At 34.3% G+C, this 18,805-nt stretch overlaps 1 protein-coding gene and 1 long non-coding RNA gene across 2 annotated transcripts; both read left to right on the top strand.

Annotated features, from left to right (window-relative positions):
• The first annotated feature begins 1,711 nt into the window (after positions 1 to 1,711).
• Positions 1,712 to 18,477, top strand: LOC109060676 (polymeric immunoglobulin receptor-like). Its single transcript, XM_042716059.1, has 7 exons — positions 1,712 to 2,403; positions 15,164 to 15,325; positions 16,344 to 16,553; positions 16,634 to 16,942; positions 17,029 to 17,346; positions 17,425 to 17,608; positions 18,294 to 18,477. The coding sequence occupies exons 1-7, from the start codon at positions 2,040 to 2,042 to the stop codon at positions 18,475 to 18,477; spliced, it is 1,731 nt and encodes a 576-aa protein (XP_042571993.1). The 5' UTR covers positions 1,712 to 2,039.
• On the top strand, positions 3,743 to 4,670 carry LOC122135959. The gene is made up of 3 exons (XR_006153815.1): positions 3,743 to 4,163; positions 4,337 to 4,383; positions 4,480 to 4,670. It is a non-coding gene; the product is annotated as an uncharacterized LOC122135959 (long non-coding RNA).
• Positions 18,478 to 18,805: the final 328 nt, after the last annotated feature.

Here is an 18,805-nt window from a genome sequence, read left to right on the forward strand (position 1 = left end):
AACCAGTGGCAAGTGGTATATAATAATAGACAACAAAAAACAAGCTAAATGGATTAATAAAGGAAGATACACTTTGTATCTCAACAAAAACAGAAACATCATGCTCTTAATCAGAGAACTAAATGCACAGGACTCTGGAAGATACAAGATTGGACTTTCAGGTTCAGAGGTTATTGAAATACATCTGAATGTGATAAATGGTGAGTAATTTTGACATTATGAACTACAGGGCTGTGTTTACTGAATGCTTAATTTGCTTTTTTTCAAAAATGGACTCTGGGGGCAAGAAGGGATCTTGACATTGGAGGGTTGGTGTAGGATCCATTTACCGACAGTATAGCTGCTGCGATGTAGTTACAGTACTTTATCTTGTTTTAATTGGTAACACTTTACAGCAGCTCAATTCGTTAACATAATTGAACATGAACACAATTTTTGCAGCATTTATTAATCTAGGTTAATGTTCATTTATTTAGAAATTTAATATTGTTAAAAATAAGTTATTGTTTGTTCATAACACATTAACTTATTGGTTTCACTTTATTTTGATGGTCCCTTTAACACATTCTGTTGACTATAAGTAAGGCTGCACCTACATATCTACTAGCTCTGTACTGTTAGTATAGTATTAGTAAACCAGAAAATTTAACAATAAAATAATAAGACATGTACTTGAAAAAGTACGTATAGTCAGTAGAATGTCTGTTGGGAGACAATCACAGTAAAAAGTTAGCAGATATTAATCAGACAATTTAACAATAATCTAATAAGAGTTAGTTGACATAGGTGCAATGGTATTTATTGTCAAAAGAATGTTCAAAAAACCCCATCAAAATAAAATGGTATTTATGTTCATTTATACATACTGAGATGTTGAAATGTACATCTGTATTTTGTACGAGTATCTATTTGGGTTAAACTAGATTAATAAATGCTGGGGATTGTTATTGTTACAATTACTGTTCATTGTTAAGATATTTAATGCATTAACTGTTAAAAAATTAAACCTTATTTTGTTGTAAGTTAATTTAAGTGACAAACACTCTGCTTTGGCTGAAGGTTTGTGCTTTGCTGAACTAATATCACAGACATACATACTGTATATATGGCATGGCATTTTTATGCAACCTCATTACATCTGCTTAACAAAACATCCCAGATACAGTACATGTTATATAAATGTTCTCTTTTGTATAAATGACAGATCCATGTTGTAAAGTGTCAACGAGAGTGGAGGGAAGAAGGAAACCGAACTTCCTTTTTTAAATGTGAATATTCACAGAATCATATTAATAATCCCAAGATCATATTCAAAGAGGGAAAAGACTCCATTGATGAGATTATAAACAGTTCATTGAAAAGGAATGGAAGGTTCAGTATGTCTGAAAGAAGAGATAAAAAATTTATAACTGTGATAATTTCTGATGTGACACCAGATGATGGAGGAGTTTATTTATGTGGCGTTCAGATCAACACACTCTTGTACAGTTACTACATTATTACTACTGTTCATCTACATTTTTTTCTGGGTAAGTACACTGTAGATACAGATGTTACCTTTCATTGCTGTATCCCAGTACAGTCATTCAGAGTTTAATGTTTAATAATATATTTGACTTGAATGAAATCAAATATATTATCTGTATATTATTATAATTTGATGTACATATAAAGTGATATTTGTGTTTGACAGATAAATTGAATGTGTATAAAGTGAGCAGTTACTCAGGAGGTGGTCTGATGATCAAGTGTGAACATCCTCAATACAAAACCAAACCAAAATACATCTGTAAAGAATCAGACGGATGTTCAGAGAGGAAGAGTCCAGGAGGTCAGGATGAATGGATGGAGAATGGAGATGTTTCTTTATATGACGACACCAGAGCAGGAGTCTTGATGGTGTTTTTTTAGAGAGCTGAAAGCTGCAGATGCAGGAACATACAGGTGTGGAGTGAAAGAATCTGACTATACTGAGAGCTTCACTGAACTACAGCTGAGCGTCAAACACGGTGAGGAACAGAACAAAATACTTTAACTGCATGTATGATTTATCTATTATGACTTTTTGTGTAAACCTGTCTTGCTTTGTAGATGCAGAATATCCAAACAGCATGACTGAATCTGTGTATCTTGGTGAAGAAGTTCACATCTCCTGTCCGATCCCAGAGGAACATAAAGTTCATTTCTGTAAAGAGGATAATAATCACATCTGCCAGAACATCAGCTCATCTAAAGTGACAGAAATGAGTGGTTCATCAGAGAGAAATGAAGAGAGAGTTGTTACAGTGAGCATCAGTGATGTGAGTGTGAGCGATGCTGGAGTTTACTGGTGTGGAGCAGAAACCAGAGACACATATCTGACTTTCATCTCCCTGACCACTAAAATTCAGCTCAACCTCATCAGTGAGTCCATTCAGATCACATCATCACTGAAGTGCATTTAAATATCAGCATTTTATTCACATTGTCAAATATGACCACTTACAGATCTTCCTGTGTGACACTGAGAGGGTCGTTCTAAAGTCATTCTTGGTGTATTTAATATATACCAGGGTTTCTCAATTAGTTTTTGCAGAAGGCCGAATTCTGCCAAGCCAAGGGCCACTGACCTATATATATATGAGTGTGTGTGTGTGTGTGTGTGTGTGTATATATATATATATAATATTATTATTACAATTATTATATTATTGTTGGTCACAAAGATGGTCACAAGATAAGTATTCAGATTTTTTTCCCCAAGTAGTCTTTTATTCAAACAATTATGAACATTTTTGCATTTAGATACAGAAGAACTTTGCCTGTTGAATATTAAAAACAAATGAACTAACAAAAAATCTGTTTCTCCATGTCTGCCATGCAAATCAACTGTTCCTGCTCATCTCCAGCCAGGATCTCTTCTCTCCACTTTCCCTAATTGCAGATTCAGTTATTAGATCTGCCAGCATTTATATTTTTATACTTACATTTTTGAAGGAGGATCAAACCGTAACACAGTCTGTCCCAACCAGACGTGACGCGATAAAAAAAAGTATCTTTTCGATGTATTTTTTGTCCTAACCACCCGTGACAGCAACACGTGACAATAAGCAACACGGGATTCTATTTTAGAAATGTTTTTTTATTTTCATAGAAAATACAAAATATGAGTGTTACTCTCAGGTAATTATTATGTGCTTTATTCAATGTTAAAAGTGTCTAATGTGAGTTTGAATACTATTTTGCGTGATCTTTACAGCCATAGTGAAAGCAACAATAGATATTTTACCTCAGACCTTGAAAATAAATTATGCTAAAGCAAATTTACGTTAAAGCTGTGAACTCACTGCGAACCAACATCCATAACAAAGATGGTACCACTCTCTCAAAACTGTTCAGTCCATTCACATTTGAATCATCTATTTTCAGTGTCCACTTTTCTTTACTTCACACTCGCCATGTTTTTGCTGTCAGGAACCCTGAAATAGAGTTTCTCTTAAATTGAACACACTAAAGTTTGTTTTATTTCACATAACTCAGTAGATATCAATGTAGTAATTTATCCTCAGATAAAAGGATTGGCCTACTGCACATCTGAGTCTCTGGATTTTTATGGAATTTTATTTCAGACATGTATTATTTTTATGTATATTTTTTACAAACTGTGTGTGTGTGTGTGTGTGTGTGTGTGTGTGTGTGTGTGTGTGCATGTCTGTGATTCCTTGTAAATCTCATAAAATAATTCCTTTATTGCTTAAGAAACCTTTGAATCTGGTTTTGTGACATTGCTCATAAATGCAGGAGGTGTTTAGTGTTTGATGAACAGGGTGTTTTCATTTCACATCAAAACCACAGAGATGAGCTGAAGGTTCAGAGTCAGTTTAATTCGGCTGTGAAGAACTAACGGTCTTTATTCAGGAAACCCACATGAGACTCACAGAGAGATGAACGAGAGTTGAGTGCATGTCTGCAAAAGAGAGACTAAAATGTGCTACTTTCCCTTCATAATTTAGTTTAATCTGATCAATTAATTGTATTTCTAATGCATGAAGTTTATCTATCACTCTGTCTGTGTGTTTTATTCTCAGATTTCTCCATGATCATCATTATTAGTGTGTGTGTGATTCTGCTGCTGATCGCTGGATTCACTCTGACTGTGTGCACATTAAGACACAAGAGACAAGGTGATGCTTGGGTTCATTATTTATCTCTTGATTTGTTTAATTAAATTGTTTGTTTGTCTCTGAGCAATTTCAGTAAATCTCACTCAATAAGTTTCTGTCTCAGATGCTGCTGACATTTAATGTTGATCTAGTTTGTCCCTCACTGATCAGTTCATTCTGTTTTGGGTAATTAGGAAGAATCTCAACATCAGACAAGAGAAAGAAGAAGAAAAATATAATGGTGAGTTACACTTTGTGTGTGTGTTTGTGTTTGTATATTGTGCTTATGAGATATTTTCTCATTTTAAAATTCATTTTCTCTCATATTCATGTCAAGTCATCATGTGCAGACAGCAGACATGATTCTCTCTCAGATCATGGATCAGCTCAAATGAACACTCATGATGAATTACCCACAATCCCCTCTGATGGGCTCCTGTACACTGCTGTCAGTTTCGAGAAGCATCCAGAAGAGTCTCTCAGTGAAGCTACAGTCAGATTCAGAAAGAATGAGATTCACTCTGATTACACCACAATCATATACCGCATGAGACTCAACTAACTCACTTTACAGATTACAGATCTTTTTACAAAAAATAGACTATGATATGATTATGACTATTATATATATATATATACTTGTTTACTTTCTATATATATATATATATATATATATATATATATATATATATATATATATATATATATATATATATATATATATATACACTTGTTTACATTCAGAGTTTGTTTATTAAAATGTTATGTTATTATAATTCATAATGTAGTGTTGAACAGTTTTTTGTTGTGATGAGGGTTGTTCAGTTCAGTGCGTGAATCAGGAGTCACTTTAAAGTTTCCGTTGCTGCTGCTGTTTTTTTTTTTGTTTTGTTTTTTGTTTGTTTTTTTTTCCACATGTTTAAAATAGTTTGTCGTCTCAGTTTATCTGAGGGTGTGGTGAGGACAGGAAGTAAAACCCTTGATTGACACTTTTAGAAGATACTGTAAAGTTTCCACTCCACATATAGAGACACAGCAGCCTTAGGCAGTTAATAAAGACTCTTTATAGCAGCTCTTAAACAGTTGTCTCTCATTTCTCATCTTTCTGAATATTTTCTGTCTTTGACCTGCTTTAGATTTGTACCTGCAAAATACATTTGTTGATGCTTCTTTTTTAAGTTCATTCTTGCTCTTGCTAATTGTTCTGATGTTTTACAGTAGAATCATTTATTTTATTAATTGAAAAATAAACATTAATTTTTCAAATATTTTTCCAAATGTTAACTGAAAAATAAACAAAAATAAACATTTCTTGCTATTATTTCTTCTTTATTGCTCCTATTTAAAGTTGTAGAATCAGAGAATAAATTATTATTTACATTAATTTTTATATTATATTTGAATTGTCAAGAATTGTCATGGCTTCAACACAGACAATGACTAAATCTAGTTTTACTGATTAAATCAGTGTTACCAGAGAAACATCTAGAAATACAGTATAAACACATGATTATCTAATTATCATCATGAAAGACAGTGAGAAAAGTTTGTACTTTCTGAAATCTGAATAATAATTTTATGCATTTTATTTTGTATCACCCCCAGAACTGATCTAGATAATCACAGTATATGCAAATAAACAATATTTATTTGCAGTTACTCCTGTAATATTCAGAAACTTGAAAATGGCATGTTTGATGCCTTCTGTCACAAACCCTGGAGGTGTTTTTGAGTTTGCATAATGAACAGACTGTTTTTTTCCCTCCATATCAAAATTTTTTTTTTTTTTTTTTTAAATTTTTTTTTTCATTTTCTCATTTTAGTTTTTTCCGTCCAGATCAAAACCACAGAAAACTGGTGAAGGTTCAGGGTCTCAGTTTAGTTTGAGTGTGAAGATTAAACAGACTTCTTCAGGAAACCCACAGTGAGACACATGAGACTGAAGATGAACATCCATTGTGCAGAAGACAAAGACTAAGAGCTGCTCATTCAGTAATTAACCTTTTATTATCAAATAATTGTTCGTGAGCTTTGATATTCTTTCTTTTATAAACAGATCAAAGAAAATCAAAACAATGAGCAGAGAATGAACACTGAACAGAGGATGTCTAATCATTCTTTAGATTTCACACATTTGTATTGTTAGTACATTTATGTCAACAGTTTAAAGAAGCAACATCTGCAAGATTTACTTTATATTTCACTGTGTGTTCTCAGATTTTCCCTCATCTCTCTGGTCAAATTCAAAATATCATAGCACATTTTTGTATGGCAGTAATAGAGAGAGCTATATACTAATCTGTTTTTCTAAATTCAGGAAGTCAGTCACTCAGTCAGTCAGTCAAAAACTTTACTAGGATAAAGTGACCTGCTTGTAAATGTCTCTATTCTTTATGTTTGCAGAGTGTGCTTAAGATCATCTACATGAGATGCTCTCCAGCTTGTGGTTTTCTTTTGCGCTATTTATATTTCTTTGGTCAAACCAAATACCTTCAGCCACCTGCAGGTGTGATTAAAAATGATATGTTTATCTTAGTCAATGGACACAGATCATCCACTCCATAAAACATGCTGTCAATTTGTTTAATATATGAAAACTAGTAATTATATTTATAATGTATCCCAGCTATTCAGAATTCAAAAGGTTTTTACCTCCAAAAGGTTTTAGTCAGGTCATCTGAAATATTTGGTAAGAGGGAGGTACAATATCGAATCTATTTCCAACCATCTGTAGATATAAGTACTGTAAGTGTGCTTTCTTTTCAAAAGTTAAAAATACAACTGTTCATCCCCCTCATGCTTTCTATAGCACTGGTACATTTTTACATTGTTTTACATGGTGCTAAACTTTACTCTGTGATGAAAAGACTAAACCTTCTCTTATGTAGATACTGAATATTCAAATATTGAAAGACTACATACACCAAAAACCAATGAGGTTTAAGCACAGTTTCATCTCCCCTCCCCTTTCTCCTTATAGGGCACTGAGGGTCAGTTTAAAAGAAAACAAAGACATTTAAATTAATATGACAGAGGAAGATTTTATGTGAGTAATAAATTTAATTTAGGCCTTTTTCTCAAACAAATATGTTTTATGTCTTCAGAGGGCTTGCAATTACAGAGCACGAATCGTATCAATGACTTTTATGGTACTTTATTTAATGTTGACAGCAGTGGTGTGGCTAACGGTCAGGGCTTATGAATCTCACACAATATAATAATAATAATAAGAAGAAGAAGAAGAATAATAAGAATAATAATAAAATAACGTTAAATCACAAACAATAGAACTCCCCAATATACAGCAACAAAATCAAAAAAAAAAACATTTTACTCTAAAACTTACATAAATATAAAAATGACTCAAACAGTAGGCCTGGCCTATATCCAGCTACATTTCTCTAAAAGAAATAGGCCCTACTGCATGCAAACCGTCACAATACAATGAGATGGTAGCCAAGTCTTTCATAAAATGGGGTAAGTGCTATATTCATTTATTCCATACTATGCAAACTGCAACGTTTCAGAATAAATAAACAGGATGACATTTTTTTTTTTATTTTGTGAAATTACTTTAGGAATAATATAATTTCGGTTGAGGCATTGAACAATACAAAGTCTTTGAAAATATTGCTCGAGAGCATCTGATTAAACATGAACATGAATGCCTAATTGAAGCTTCTGGCTCCACCTGTTGGCAAATATGGGTTTAATTTTGCTAAATTCCTCCAAGTAGGGCTCGCTGCAGCCTGCGGTGGACATCCAACCCCGCCCACATCCAAGTGTGACGTCAGAAGTCACGCCCATCCCGACACAACCCCGCCCACGTCCAAGTGTGACGTAAACGAAAGCCACGCCCATATCAAATACGTCTCCTCATGTGATTTCCCCATCCCCGTACCTGGAAACCCGGAAGTATATTGAAACAATTTATGGAAGTTAATGGGATCTAAATAAAATAATATTGTCCTTCATTTTACTAATACACGTTTTCTTATTTTTGTAAAGGATGTCTAGGCTAAAATGGCACAACTGAAATCTAATATATATTTAATATGTCTAATATACGGAGCTGATTTTGTCATCATAACAGCTCCTAAAACGCTTATGTTGATGAAAGTAGGCTTATTGTCAATTAAAACCTTTAAACCCTTACCTTGTTCATTTATGTAATGAGATAAATTCACATTTATTAAAAAAACGATTTTGATCTACCCAAGGCAAAATTGAAATGCATCAAATTTAAAGGGGACAATTAGATTTTGATATTGTAAAAGTATGCAAAATTATTGTAAAAGTTGGTATTGTATAATTGTCATTTAATTTTCTAAAGATTTATTCCACTTATCATAAAGTGTTAACATTTGAATGATAGAATCAACAGTTCCCCATATGCAGTAGGCTACACATACTTAGGCTGAATAAAGATTGCATTGATAGATTATATAAGTAACATGACATTGACCTTCAGGCCTTGTTCATCACAACTTGATATGAAACATGTCCAGGTCCTCCACATACTTAAAGATGAATGAAAAAGGCATCCATTGTTTCATTGGGTATTTTTATATTTATTATTTTATAAAAATAATTACATGTACAATTTTACAAAAAAAAAAAATAAATAATAATAATAATAATAATATACACCACCAGTTTTTGAACAGTAAGATTTTTATTTTTTTAAAGTCTCTTCTGCTCACCAAGCCAGGATTTATTTGATCCAAAACACAGCAAAAACAGTAATGTGAAATATTTTTACAATTTCAAAGAACTGCTTTCTATTTGAATGTATTTTAAAATGCAGTTTATTCCTGTGATAAAAGCTGAACTGTCTGCATCATTACTCCAGTCTTCAGTGCATTAACATAATAATAATAAAATGTTTTTTGAGCATCAGATCAGCATATTAGAATGAAGGATCATGTGACTGGAGTAAGTCACCTTTGAAATCACAGGAATAAATTTCATTTTAATAGAAATATAGAAAATTGTTATTTTAAATAGCAAAATATATTACAAAAGCAAAATATTATACAAATATTTTAAAATTTGACTGTTTTTGCTGTACTTTGGATTAAATAAATGCAGGCTTGATGAGCAGAAGATATTTCTTTAAAAACATTAAAAAATGTCACTGTTCAAAAACATTTGACTGGTTGTGTTTAACAAAAGGTATGCTCCAAATATTATAAAGTCTGAGCAGCTGAATGAACAGCTGAATGATCAGATAAACAGTTCTTGACATGCAGTACACACACATACATACATAGACTACACAGAGAGATTCCTTGCTTCAATATATCCTCCGATTCTCCCTCCAGGTAGTCTTTGATGGCATTCTGTTGATTTTTACTGTCCATCTGGAGAACGGCAGGCCCTGTCACCTCCCCACAGAATAACCCACGATGACTCTGTACCACGCTGGACCAATGTCCCTTACAAACTTCCACTTTATGTCCTCTTGGCGCTCCTGTTAAAAATAGAGAATACATACGTGTTGGGGGTATATGTGTCCACTAAAAATTACTTACCTCATCATTCTACATAAATATATTTATGATTTAGAAAGAAATGCTCTCACCATACCTCCATGCACCACTGCATGGCTTATGTGGTCCTTCAAGTGAACTGTAACAAGTAATTTTCTTTACTGGTGAAACTGCAGCAGGGACCCCTTAACCCGGAAGAACTGCTCTGCATCAGGCTTGGACTGAAAATGTGTAGAATGCTGTAAATCATGACAAACAAACATTAGGTGATCTTTTTGTTAACATAGAAGAATACAAAGATAATTTGTGACATAGAGTTATCCAGCAAGACATAATGAAATGATGCGGTTGCCCAACCAAGTTACTGTGCATGGGTACTGTGATCAGAGTATATCATTAAAGAGGTTATATGTATGTGAGTGTTTTGTGAGTGTTTTGTGTGTGTGTGTGTGTGTGTGTGTGTGTGTGTGTGTGTGTGTGTGTGTGTGTGTGTGTGTGTGTGTGTGGTGGGGGCAGGTAAGTACATATGTGTGAGAGGGATGAAGTGTGTGTGTCTGAGTGGGTAAGATGAGTGTTATGTGTGGGGGGGAAGGGTATAAAAAAATATTGCACATTGATTCATAATTGATTTTATGTTGTAAGACTTGTGCCTTCTATCTATCTATCTATCTATCTATCTATCTATCTATCTATCTATATGTCTCTCTATCTATCTACACATGTATGTATGTATATATGTATGTATTTGTGTGTGTGTGTGTACGCATGCATACCACGAATACATACATACATATATACATACATGTGTGGATAGATAGACCCCCCCCCACATAAAAAACACTCATCTCACCCCCCACCCCCAAACACACACACACACACACACACACACACACACACACACACACACATATATAAATATATTTGTTGCTAGCAGTAACGTGCCTGTGTGAAGTTGAAATTAAAAATACTTACTGTTGTTTATGCACATGCACACAAATGACGCACACGTTCTTAAAGTTGTCAACGTTTGGTAAAGACCAAAGATATTTTTTTTTTACTTACCGACACGGCAAACAACAGCTTCTTTTTTAGCGGTTGGCAAACAATACAAATTATCTTCTTATTGATGCTTCTTCCTGTTTCAAAATGATTGAGAATGTGACGTATTTTGACATGGGCGTAGTCTGTGACGTCACACTTGGATGTGGGCCGGGTTGGATGTCCACCGCAGGCTGCAGCGAGACGCTCCTCAAATTCCTTGTTTTTAATGAAAAAAATATATATATATTTTTGTATTTTATGGTATGGTAGTTGATAGAGTAGGTGCATGTTTTTTTTCTGTTCTGTTTTGATTAATTATAAATGACTCTGATTTACATTTTTCATATAAGATAAAAATGAAAGAGTCAATCTGGAGGAATGAAACTTTGGCATCGTATTTGATATTACATGGAATCATCGTTCATTAAGATGTTTTCAAAACCAAAGTTAAAGTGTGAAGGACAGGAAGCAGATAAACTCAAGTCTCAGCATTTCATTCTTTGGTTTTTATTTATTTCTTTCTTTTTTCTGTATATGAGAACAGATCATTCTTAGTAGCTCATGCACATTTCATGATGTATGAATTTTGTCTGTTGTATGTGGTATATTTTGTATTACATCTTACATGTTTTTTTTTTTAACCTTTTATTTTAATAATTTTAATGTTGAAGCTACAGTACCTTATAAGTCTGCTGAGGCTCTAAAGATGCCAAAACATAACATAAATTTACATAAGTAACATAAATTTTGTGTTTTGCAAGCATATTTACATACATACATACATACATACATAAGTTAAAAATATATGATTCGCAAACACTGCCATGAATGGTATCAAAACGTCCTGCAAGAATAACTTCTTCCAATGACCCAGGAGCAATCTGGCCATGATCTGAGCATTTTCCAGCATGATGGAGCACCATGTCACAAGGCAAGAGTGATAATGAAGTGGCTCAGATGTCATTTCAGTTAAATTTTGAATTTGTAGCCAGGCAACTCACTGAATCGCAATTCCACAGAGAACCTGTGGTCAATCCTCAAAAGGCAAATGGACAAGCAGATAAAGCAAGAATGAATTGCCATCAGTCAGGATTTGGCCCAGAAGCTGATATCCAGCATGCCAGAATTTCTGTCATTGCCAATACTTTAGGCCACAACCGTACATGTAAATTATACTGTCTCACTCGAGTGGGAGATTTAAATAATGCAATTGTGCCATTTGTCCTCATATATGGAAAATGAAACCTGTATGAGTTCTCAGTATCAGACAGTGTAACCTCCACTAGGTGACGCTCTTTCAGTGTGATTAATGTGATATTCAGTCAGTGGTGATGGAGGGAGGAGCTGGTAAAGCTGTTCATTACTGACAAAGAGCTGAATAAAGAGAAAGTAACTAAAGCAGACAGGTGTAGAGACAGAGAGATTCACACAGAGATCATTCAGCATAAAGAAGACTGAACTCAAGTCACAATGAAGATCTTCCTCATTTTCTTCACTTTCTACCTGATGTCAGGTCAGAGCTTTTCTCTTTCATCACTACAGTAATGATGCTGTTTTCTGTTCATCAGCTTTCTGATCACAGTATTGCAGCATTCACCCATTGTCTTAATGACAGAATCCAGTGGCGGCATAACCCAAGCACTCACAGACATCAGCATTCGGCATATGAAACACAACAATGGTGGCATACTTCATGCCAGCACACAAAACACATTCATGGCTCCCAGCATGCATTGCCGCAATTTTATTTATTTATTTTTTTGATTGTCACCATTGTTGAGGTTTGTATGATGAGTGTTGACGTCTACGTGTGATGTATTAAACTTTTTAAATAGTTTTGGACAATCTTACAGAAATCTTTAAAGCGAGTGAAAATTAAAAAAAAAAAAAAAAAATTCACATTTGAGTTTATTACTTTTTTGTCATATAACATTCCAACTCCAAAAGTAAACAAAACTACTTTATGACTAATTTAAAGCAGGCATTTGCTTGTTATTAAAACAGACACGTTGAACTGCTTTACCAACGCATATTTTTTTTCTGAAAACACCTGCAATTGCTGCAAAAAAAAAAACTACTTAGTGTAAGTCAAGGGTCAAGAGCCCAACTAAACACTGATCTACATGATGCTGACTTTAAATGAAACATTTTCAACAAGATGTCAGCATCTAAGCCACTGTTAATTCTCAATAAAAACTTCTGTAGACATGTGACAGAAATAAAGTCAATCTGGCTAGTAATAATGAAGCTGGTGATGCTGTTTGTGAAGTTGTATAATCAGATCTTGAGAGATTTAAAGTATTATATATTCAATTCATCTAAGTCTGCGGCTGAAGAAAGTTGTAGTTTGTGTTCTTATTTCTCTTTCTGTAAGTGCTTGTTCATAGCAGGTGTTTGAATGATTGAATGTTTCAGGAACATCATACTAACCTTTAAATCACATTCTACTAACATTGAGGAAACCGAATATTTTATGTTCTTGGAATGTTACAATTTTTGGAATGTTTCGTGAACAGGGGCGTGTCTATGTGGTGGGCCAGGGTTTTATTTTTTATTTTTTGAGAGAGTGCTTAAGCTCGAGATAGATCAAAAGTTAGTGATAATGTCACTTTCTATATATAATTTATTCACTGTTTGAATAACCATTGAAAGGAAACGTAATATAGCCTAAATATCAAATTCTAATGTTTTTATTAAATTGTAATCATGTTAAATACAAATTGTCCCATTAAACAAATTTTATTAACCTACATGACACCCATGTCTGGTTGTTGCCTAAAAAGAGGGATTAATGATGTTTAATACATTTGGCTAATTTTAGCCTTACCTTGGAGTTGGTTCAACCTCCGCCTATGGTAATAGGCATTGCTAAGGACTTAATTTGGATTCAGATTTCAGATTTTCAAATAGTTGCATCTCGGCCTATATCTTTATGATGTATAAATCATAATTTTAAAAAATTGACACTTAAGACTGGTTTTGTGGTCCAGGGTCACAAATACATAACATGAAATGCTCAAAGGTTACTTTAAGTGTGAGAGATGCATACGTGACCACAGAGAGACGAACAGCAGCATGTGAGTGTTCTGGGTGCAAAGCTCCAGAGAGAAATTTAAACTTTTTTTTTTTTTTTTTTTTTTCTAGCTACAGAATCCCAATGACTCTTTTGCCACTTTCCCTTAAATATCCATATCAGAGCAAATAAATCTTAAAATGTAAGTTCTAAAACAGAAGAAGACGTTTTGGTTCATCAGAATCCCATGACCCATGGGCCACACCTGGCCGGTGATACCAAACAAGAAAGTGAAAAAATAAAAAAATAAAAATAAAAATAATAGATTCACAAGATACATACAGTGTAGTTGTCTACACTGGATGCAGCACGACAAATTACCCCTCTGTAAATTGCTTCTTTCTATTTATGACAAACTGACACAAAGTTCAAATGATTTGAATTGGCTGCTTTGTCGAGTCCAGTGTAGACATGGTGTTAGTGAACTTTCAGTGACTTGAGCCTGCTGTAGGACGAGAGGGAAAGGGGGTTCAGGAAGGGTGAGCAGATTCTATTTCTGTGAAAGTTCCTGAGTCCGTTTTTGTATGAAAATCAAGCCAATCTTTCAGTATCAATCTGACTGACAGGTGCAGCGAAAGACATTGATGTGTCTGGATATTCTGGAGGAAGTGTTCTTGTCGATTCTGGGAAACTCTGGTTCAGTGACTATATGCATAAGTTACATGAGTGGGGAACAATAACGTATAATACGAAGCATGAAAAATGGATTAACGGAGGACGATTCACACTGTTTAAAAACAATGAGGGAAAACCTCATGATCTACATCAGAGATTTGAACAAACGTGATGCAGCAGGAAGATACCAGATTAGGGTTTGAAGGCAAATGGTCCATCGATATGACTTTGAAAGTGGAAGAAGGTCAGTCATTTTAAGATCAAATTCTTAAGATCAAATCGTAGTAAAACAACTAATAATTTCAAAACTTTTAATGTTTGTGAAATCTATTTCTTTAATTTTGTGTATTACAGAAATATGTTGTAAAATGTCGAAGAGAGTGATGGTGAATATTGGAGAAACTGCTACCTTCAGATGTGAATATTCGTACAGTCATATTAATGACTTCAAAATCATATTCAAAGAAGGAAGAGACTCCCATTGACACGATCTGCAGCAGATGGAATAAAAAACAGAAAGATTCAGTATTTCTGATGACAAACATAAAAAATCTCTTCAGTGTGAGAATCACTGCTGTGACACCAGATGATGGAGGAGTTTATTTATGTGGAGTTTGGATCAACAGACACTCGTACAGTTACTACATTATTACTACTGTTGACCTGCACATTATGAGTGAGTAACACAAAAGTATCAATGTCTTCTAGAAAATATATGTAGCCAGTGTTTTGCTTCTTCAGTATTTGCTATATGTCACATTCGATTAATTTGATTCAATAAGATATTTTCTGATTGACAGCTAAAGTGGGTGTGTCTAGAGTGAGCGGCTACTCAGGAGGTGGTCTGATGATCAAGTGTGAACATCCTCAATACAAAACCAAACCAAAATACATCTGTAAAGAATCAGACGGATGTTCAGAGAGGAAGAATCCAGGATTTTGGGGGTCATTCCACAAAATCGGTGCCTTTTCCACTTGGAAAAATTGAAAAATAACATAAGTTTTTAAATATCCATGAAATTAAGACACCTTAAAATGACAAGAATTTGTATTGTGCCATCTCAGGCTATATCATTTATTATTTTATGACTATTTTTCTATCTCATGTTTTGGTATTTTTGTCAAATCTGTTACCGACACAAGCGTTACTAGATACTGTAGTTTAATTAGAACTCATATGCCACTGAATGATATTATAGGCATTAGCTCAATAATATACTGAGGGTGACATTTAAAATGTTTGAATTTAACACAGACAATCTTTTAAAACAGGGTCAAACCTAATCAATATCATCCCTGTTACCCACATGTCAAAACATGTTACTCTAAAAAGTAACAGGTTGACAGTAACAGGTTTGAGGATTTCAAACTAATTTTGCTAATTTCTAGCTAATAGTCAGGTTCACAAAAGCACATGTTGTACACTTTGAAAGGATTTCACTTGTAGATATTGATTATAAGAAATAATTGTTTAAATTTACATTTTAAAAATGGTTACAGTATTGACACTGCATGATGTCCCCCCTCAGTCAAGCCTCATAAATCATCAAAAAGAACTTGCTTGTGTTTAAGGTTGGAATTCTGGTTGAGAGATGATGCAACCTCCTAGAAAGGATGTCACTTGAATATATTATTTTGTAAAACAAGGTTTTTTATGGGGGGGCTGACAAGAAATCAGGGTAAACCAATAAAATAATTAATATTTTATAGAAAAAACGCAAAAAAAAAAAACATGCAAATGTGATTTTATATCATTTTGCCTTCATTTTGCAAATGAAAAGTCCTGCTGAAAAAGAAAAATCATAGTGAGGGACAAGCCAAAAACCTTACCCTTACCAGCATAAATGCTATTTAAATTATTTAAAATAATATTTATTTGACCTTTTTTTAATATTGATGAAAACATACGTAGTATTGTTATGTTTTTAAATTGCACATTTATTTGTTGTTATATTAAATCTATGTTTGATCATTTCTTAGGGACACCAAAGGCACAGATTTCATGGGATGACCCTTGGGAGGAATGGATGGAGAATGGAGATGTTTCTCTTTATGATGACACCAGAGCAGGAGTCTTGATGGTGTTTTTTAGAGAACTGAAAGCTGCAGATGCAGGAACATACAGGTGTGGAGTGGAAGTATCTCGTTATAATGAGAGCTTCACTGAACTACAGCTGAGCATCATACACGGTGAGGAACAGAAAATACTGAATCTTGTGTATATAAAGTAATCTTTCTTGGCTTTACGTAAACTTGAATTTGATTTGTAGATGTAAAATATCCAATGGTTGTGACTAAAACTGCATATCTTGGTGAAGTTCACATCTCCTGTCAGCTTCCAGAGGAACATAAAGTTCATTTCTGTAAAGAGGATGATAATCACATCTGCCAGAACATCAGCTCATCTAAAGTGACAGAAATGAGTGGTTCATCAGAGAGAAATGAAGAGAGAGTTGTTACAGTGAGCATCAGTAATGTGAGTGTGAGAGATGCTGGAGTTTACTTGTGTGGAGCAGAAACCAGAGACACATATCTGACTTTCATCTCCCTGAACACTAAAATTCAGCTCAACCTCATCAGTGAGTCCATTCAGATGATTTCACTGTAATAAACACTGTCTGTTCAGAATCATTTGTGTTCAATGTCTGTGTTTGTTTGTTTTTAGTGCCTCCAGTAGTGAGACGTGAAGGAGAATCTGCTGAGATCATCTGCCCTTATGATTCAATCTATAAATCAAAGCCAAAGTCTCTCTGTAAGGGGAAGTGCTCCACTAGAGACAGAAATCCTCTCAGTGAGACTGTGAGAGAAGAGAAAGAGACCAAGACTGACAGATTGACTCTGAAAGATGACGTCACTGCAAGTGTCTTCACTGGGAGCATCACTGCACTGACAGCAGAGGATGCTGGGAAATACTGGTGTGCAGTGACATTAGAAACAGAGCTCAATTATCTTCACACTCATCTGATGGTCATCATGAACGAGGGTGAGGAAGGTTTCTTCATCTGAATATGTCAAACTCCGGCTGTGAATTGATCTTCTTGTGTTTGTAATCAACTTCCAGAGCTGAACTTGACTAAGTATGAAGGAGACGACGTGTCAATCCAGTGCAAACATCAGGATGAAGATCAGAAAAGCTTCTGCAAAGCACATGAAGCCTCCATGTGTGTGAAGGATTGGAGTTTCATTGGAGACGATCATTGGATCGATTCTCTTTCAGTGATGAAGCATCTGCTGGAGTCTTTACTGTGAAAATGAATCTGTCGAGAGAAGAGCATCTGCTGGGAGTCTTTACTGTGAACATCAACTGATCTGAGAGAAGAAGATTCTGCATACTGGTGTGGAGCTCAAAAAGTGGCATTTAATTTAAACAGACATCAAAAGGGGTAAGATGATTTTATTTTTTCTTTAATATTCAAATATCAACCCTTACAACAATCAGATAATTTAATGTCATTATCTACAGACAACAACAATCACAATCATTTTGTTGAACTTTATTTTTAAAACCTAAACTTCTACCTATGTGTCTGTTTATAGCAGACAAATATAGCAGAGAAATGTATTGAATGTTGAGTGAATGTTGAAATATATAATTATTAAATGTATAAAACTATGCATGAACACTCTCTTAGTGATGGTAGTTAGTATCAGATCATCAAAAGTTACCAACAGCATTTTATAAATATTTAATTGATATTAAATTTGTTTCATGCTGTAGATTAGACATTGCTCATAGTAAATATTCATGTTAACGGTGGAAACTGAAAATGAACATCATCACTTTAAATATTTGTGTAGATAGTTATATCATTTATGTGTATCTCTGTGTTTCTCTTTAACTATCACTCTGTGTTTGTGTTTTATTCTCAGATTTCTCCATGATCATCATTATTAGTGTGTGTGTGATTCTCTGACTGTGTGCACATTAAGACATGAGAGACGAGGCGACGCTCACTCACAGTCACCCACAATCCCCTCTGATGAGCTCCTGTACGCTGCTGTCAGTTTCCAGAAGCATCCAGAAGAGTCTCTCAGTGAAGCTACAATCAGATTCAGTAAGAATGAGATTCACTCTGATTACGCATCTGTCAGTCACCGCATGAGACTCAATTAACTATAACAGATCACAGATCATCAGGTTACCTACATTTTATATTACCAACAATCCAACACGTTACCAACACTCTGTGTTTCTCTCTCGCTCTCATTTTGCATGTTTACATTCACAGTTCATTGATAAAAATGTAGTCATAATTAATCATTTAATATTGAAAAGGATTTTTTTATTGATCAGTGTGGTTCAGTTCATTGTGTGAATCATGAGACACTTTGAAGTTTCGGCTGCTGCTCATTTTGTTTCTTTCACATGTTTAAAATAGTGTAAGCTCAGTGTATGTGAGGGTGTGATAAAAACAGGAAATACAAACACTTCTAGAATATAC

The sequence above is a fragment of the Cyprinus carpio genome, chromosome B1, assembly GCF_018340385.1.
Source record: "Cyprinus carpio isolate SPL01 chromosome B1, ASM1834038v1, whole genome shotgun sequence".
NCBI classification, from domain to species: Eukaryota; Metazoa; Chordata; class Actinopteri; order Cypriniformes; family Cyprinidae; genus Cyprinus; species Cyprinus carpio.

What these genes read in the sequence shown, in the direction of transcription:
- LOC109060676 (XM_042716059.1), top strand. Translation starts at nt 2,040, where the DNA reads ATGTATGATTTATCTATTATGACTTTTTGTGTAAACCTGTCTTGCTTT. An exon ending in ACAGCTGAGCATCATACACG is followed by an intron (nt 16,554 to 16,633) that starts GTGAGGAACAGA and finishes TTTGATTTGTAG; the next exon opens with ATGTAAAATATCCAATGGTT. An exon ending in CATCTGCTGGAGTCTTTACT is followed by an intron (nt 17,609 to 18,293) that starts GTGAAAATGAAT and finishes GTGCACATTAAG; the next exon opens with ACATGAGAGACGAGGCGACG.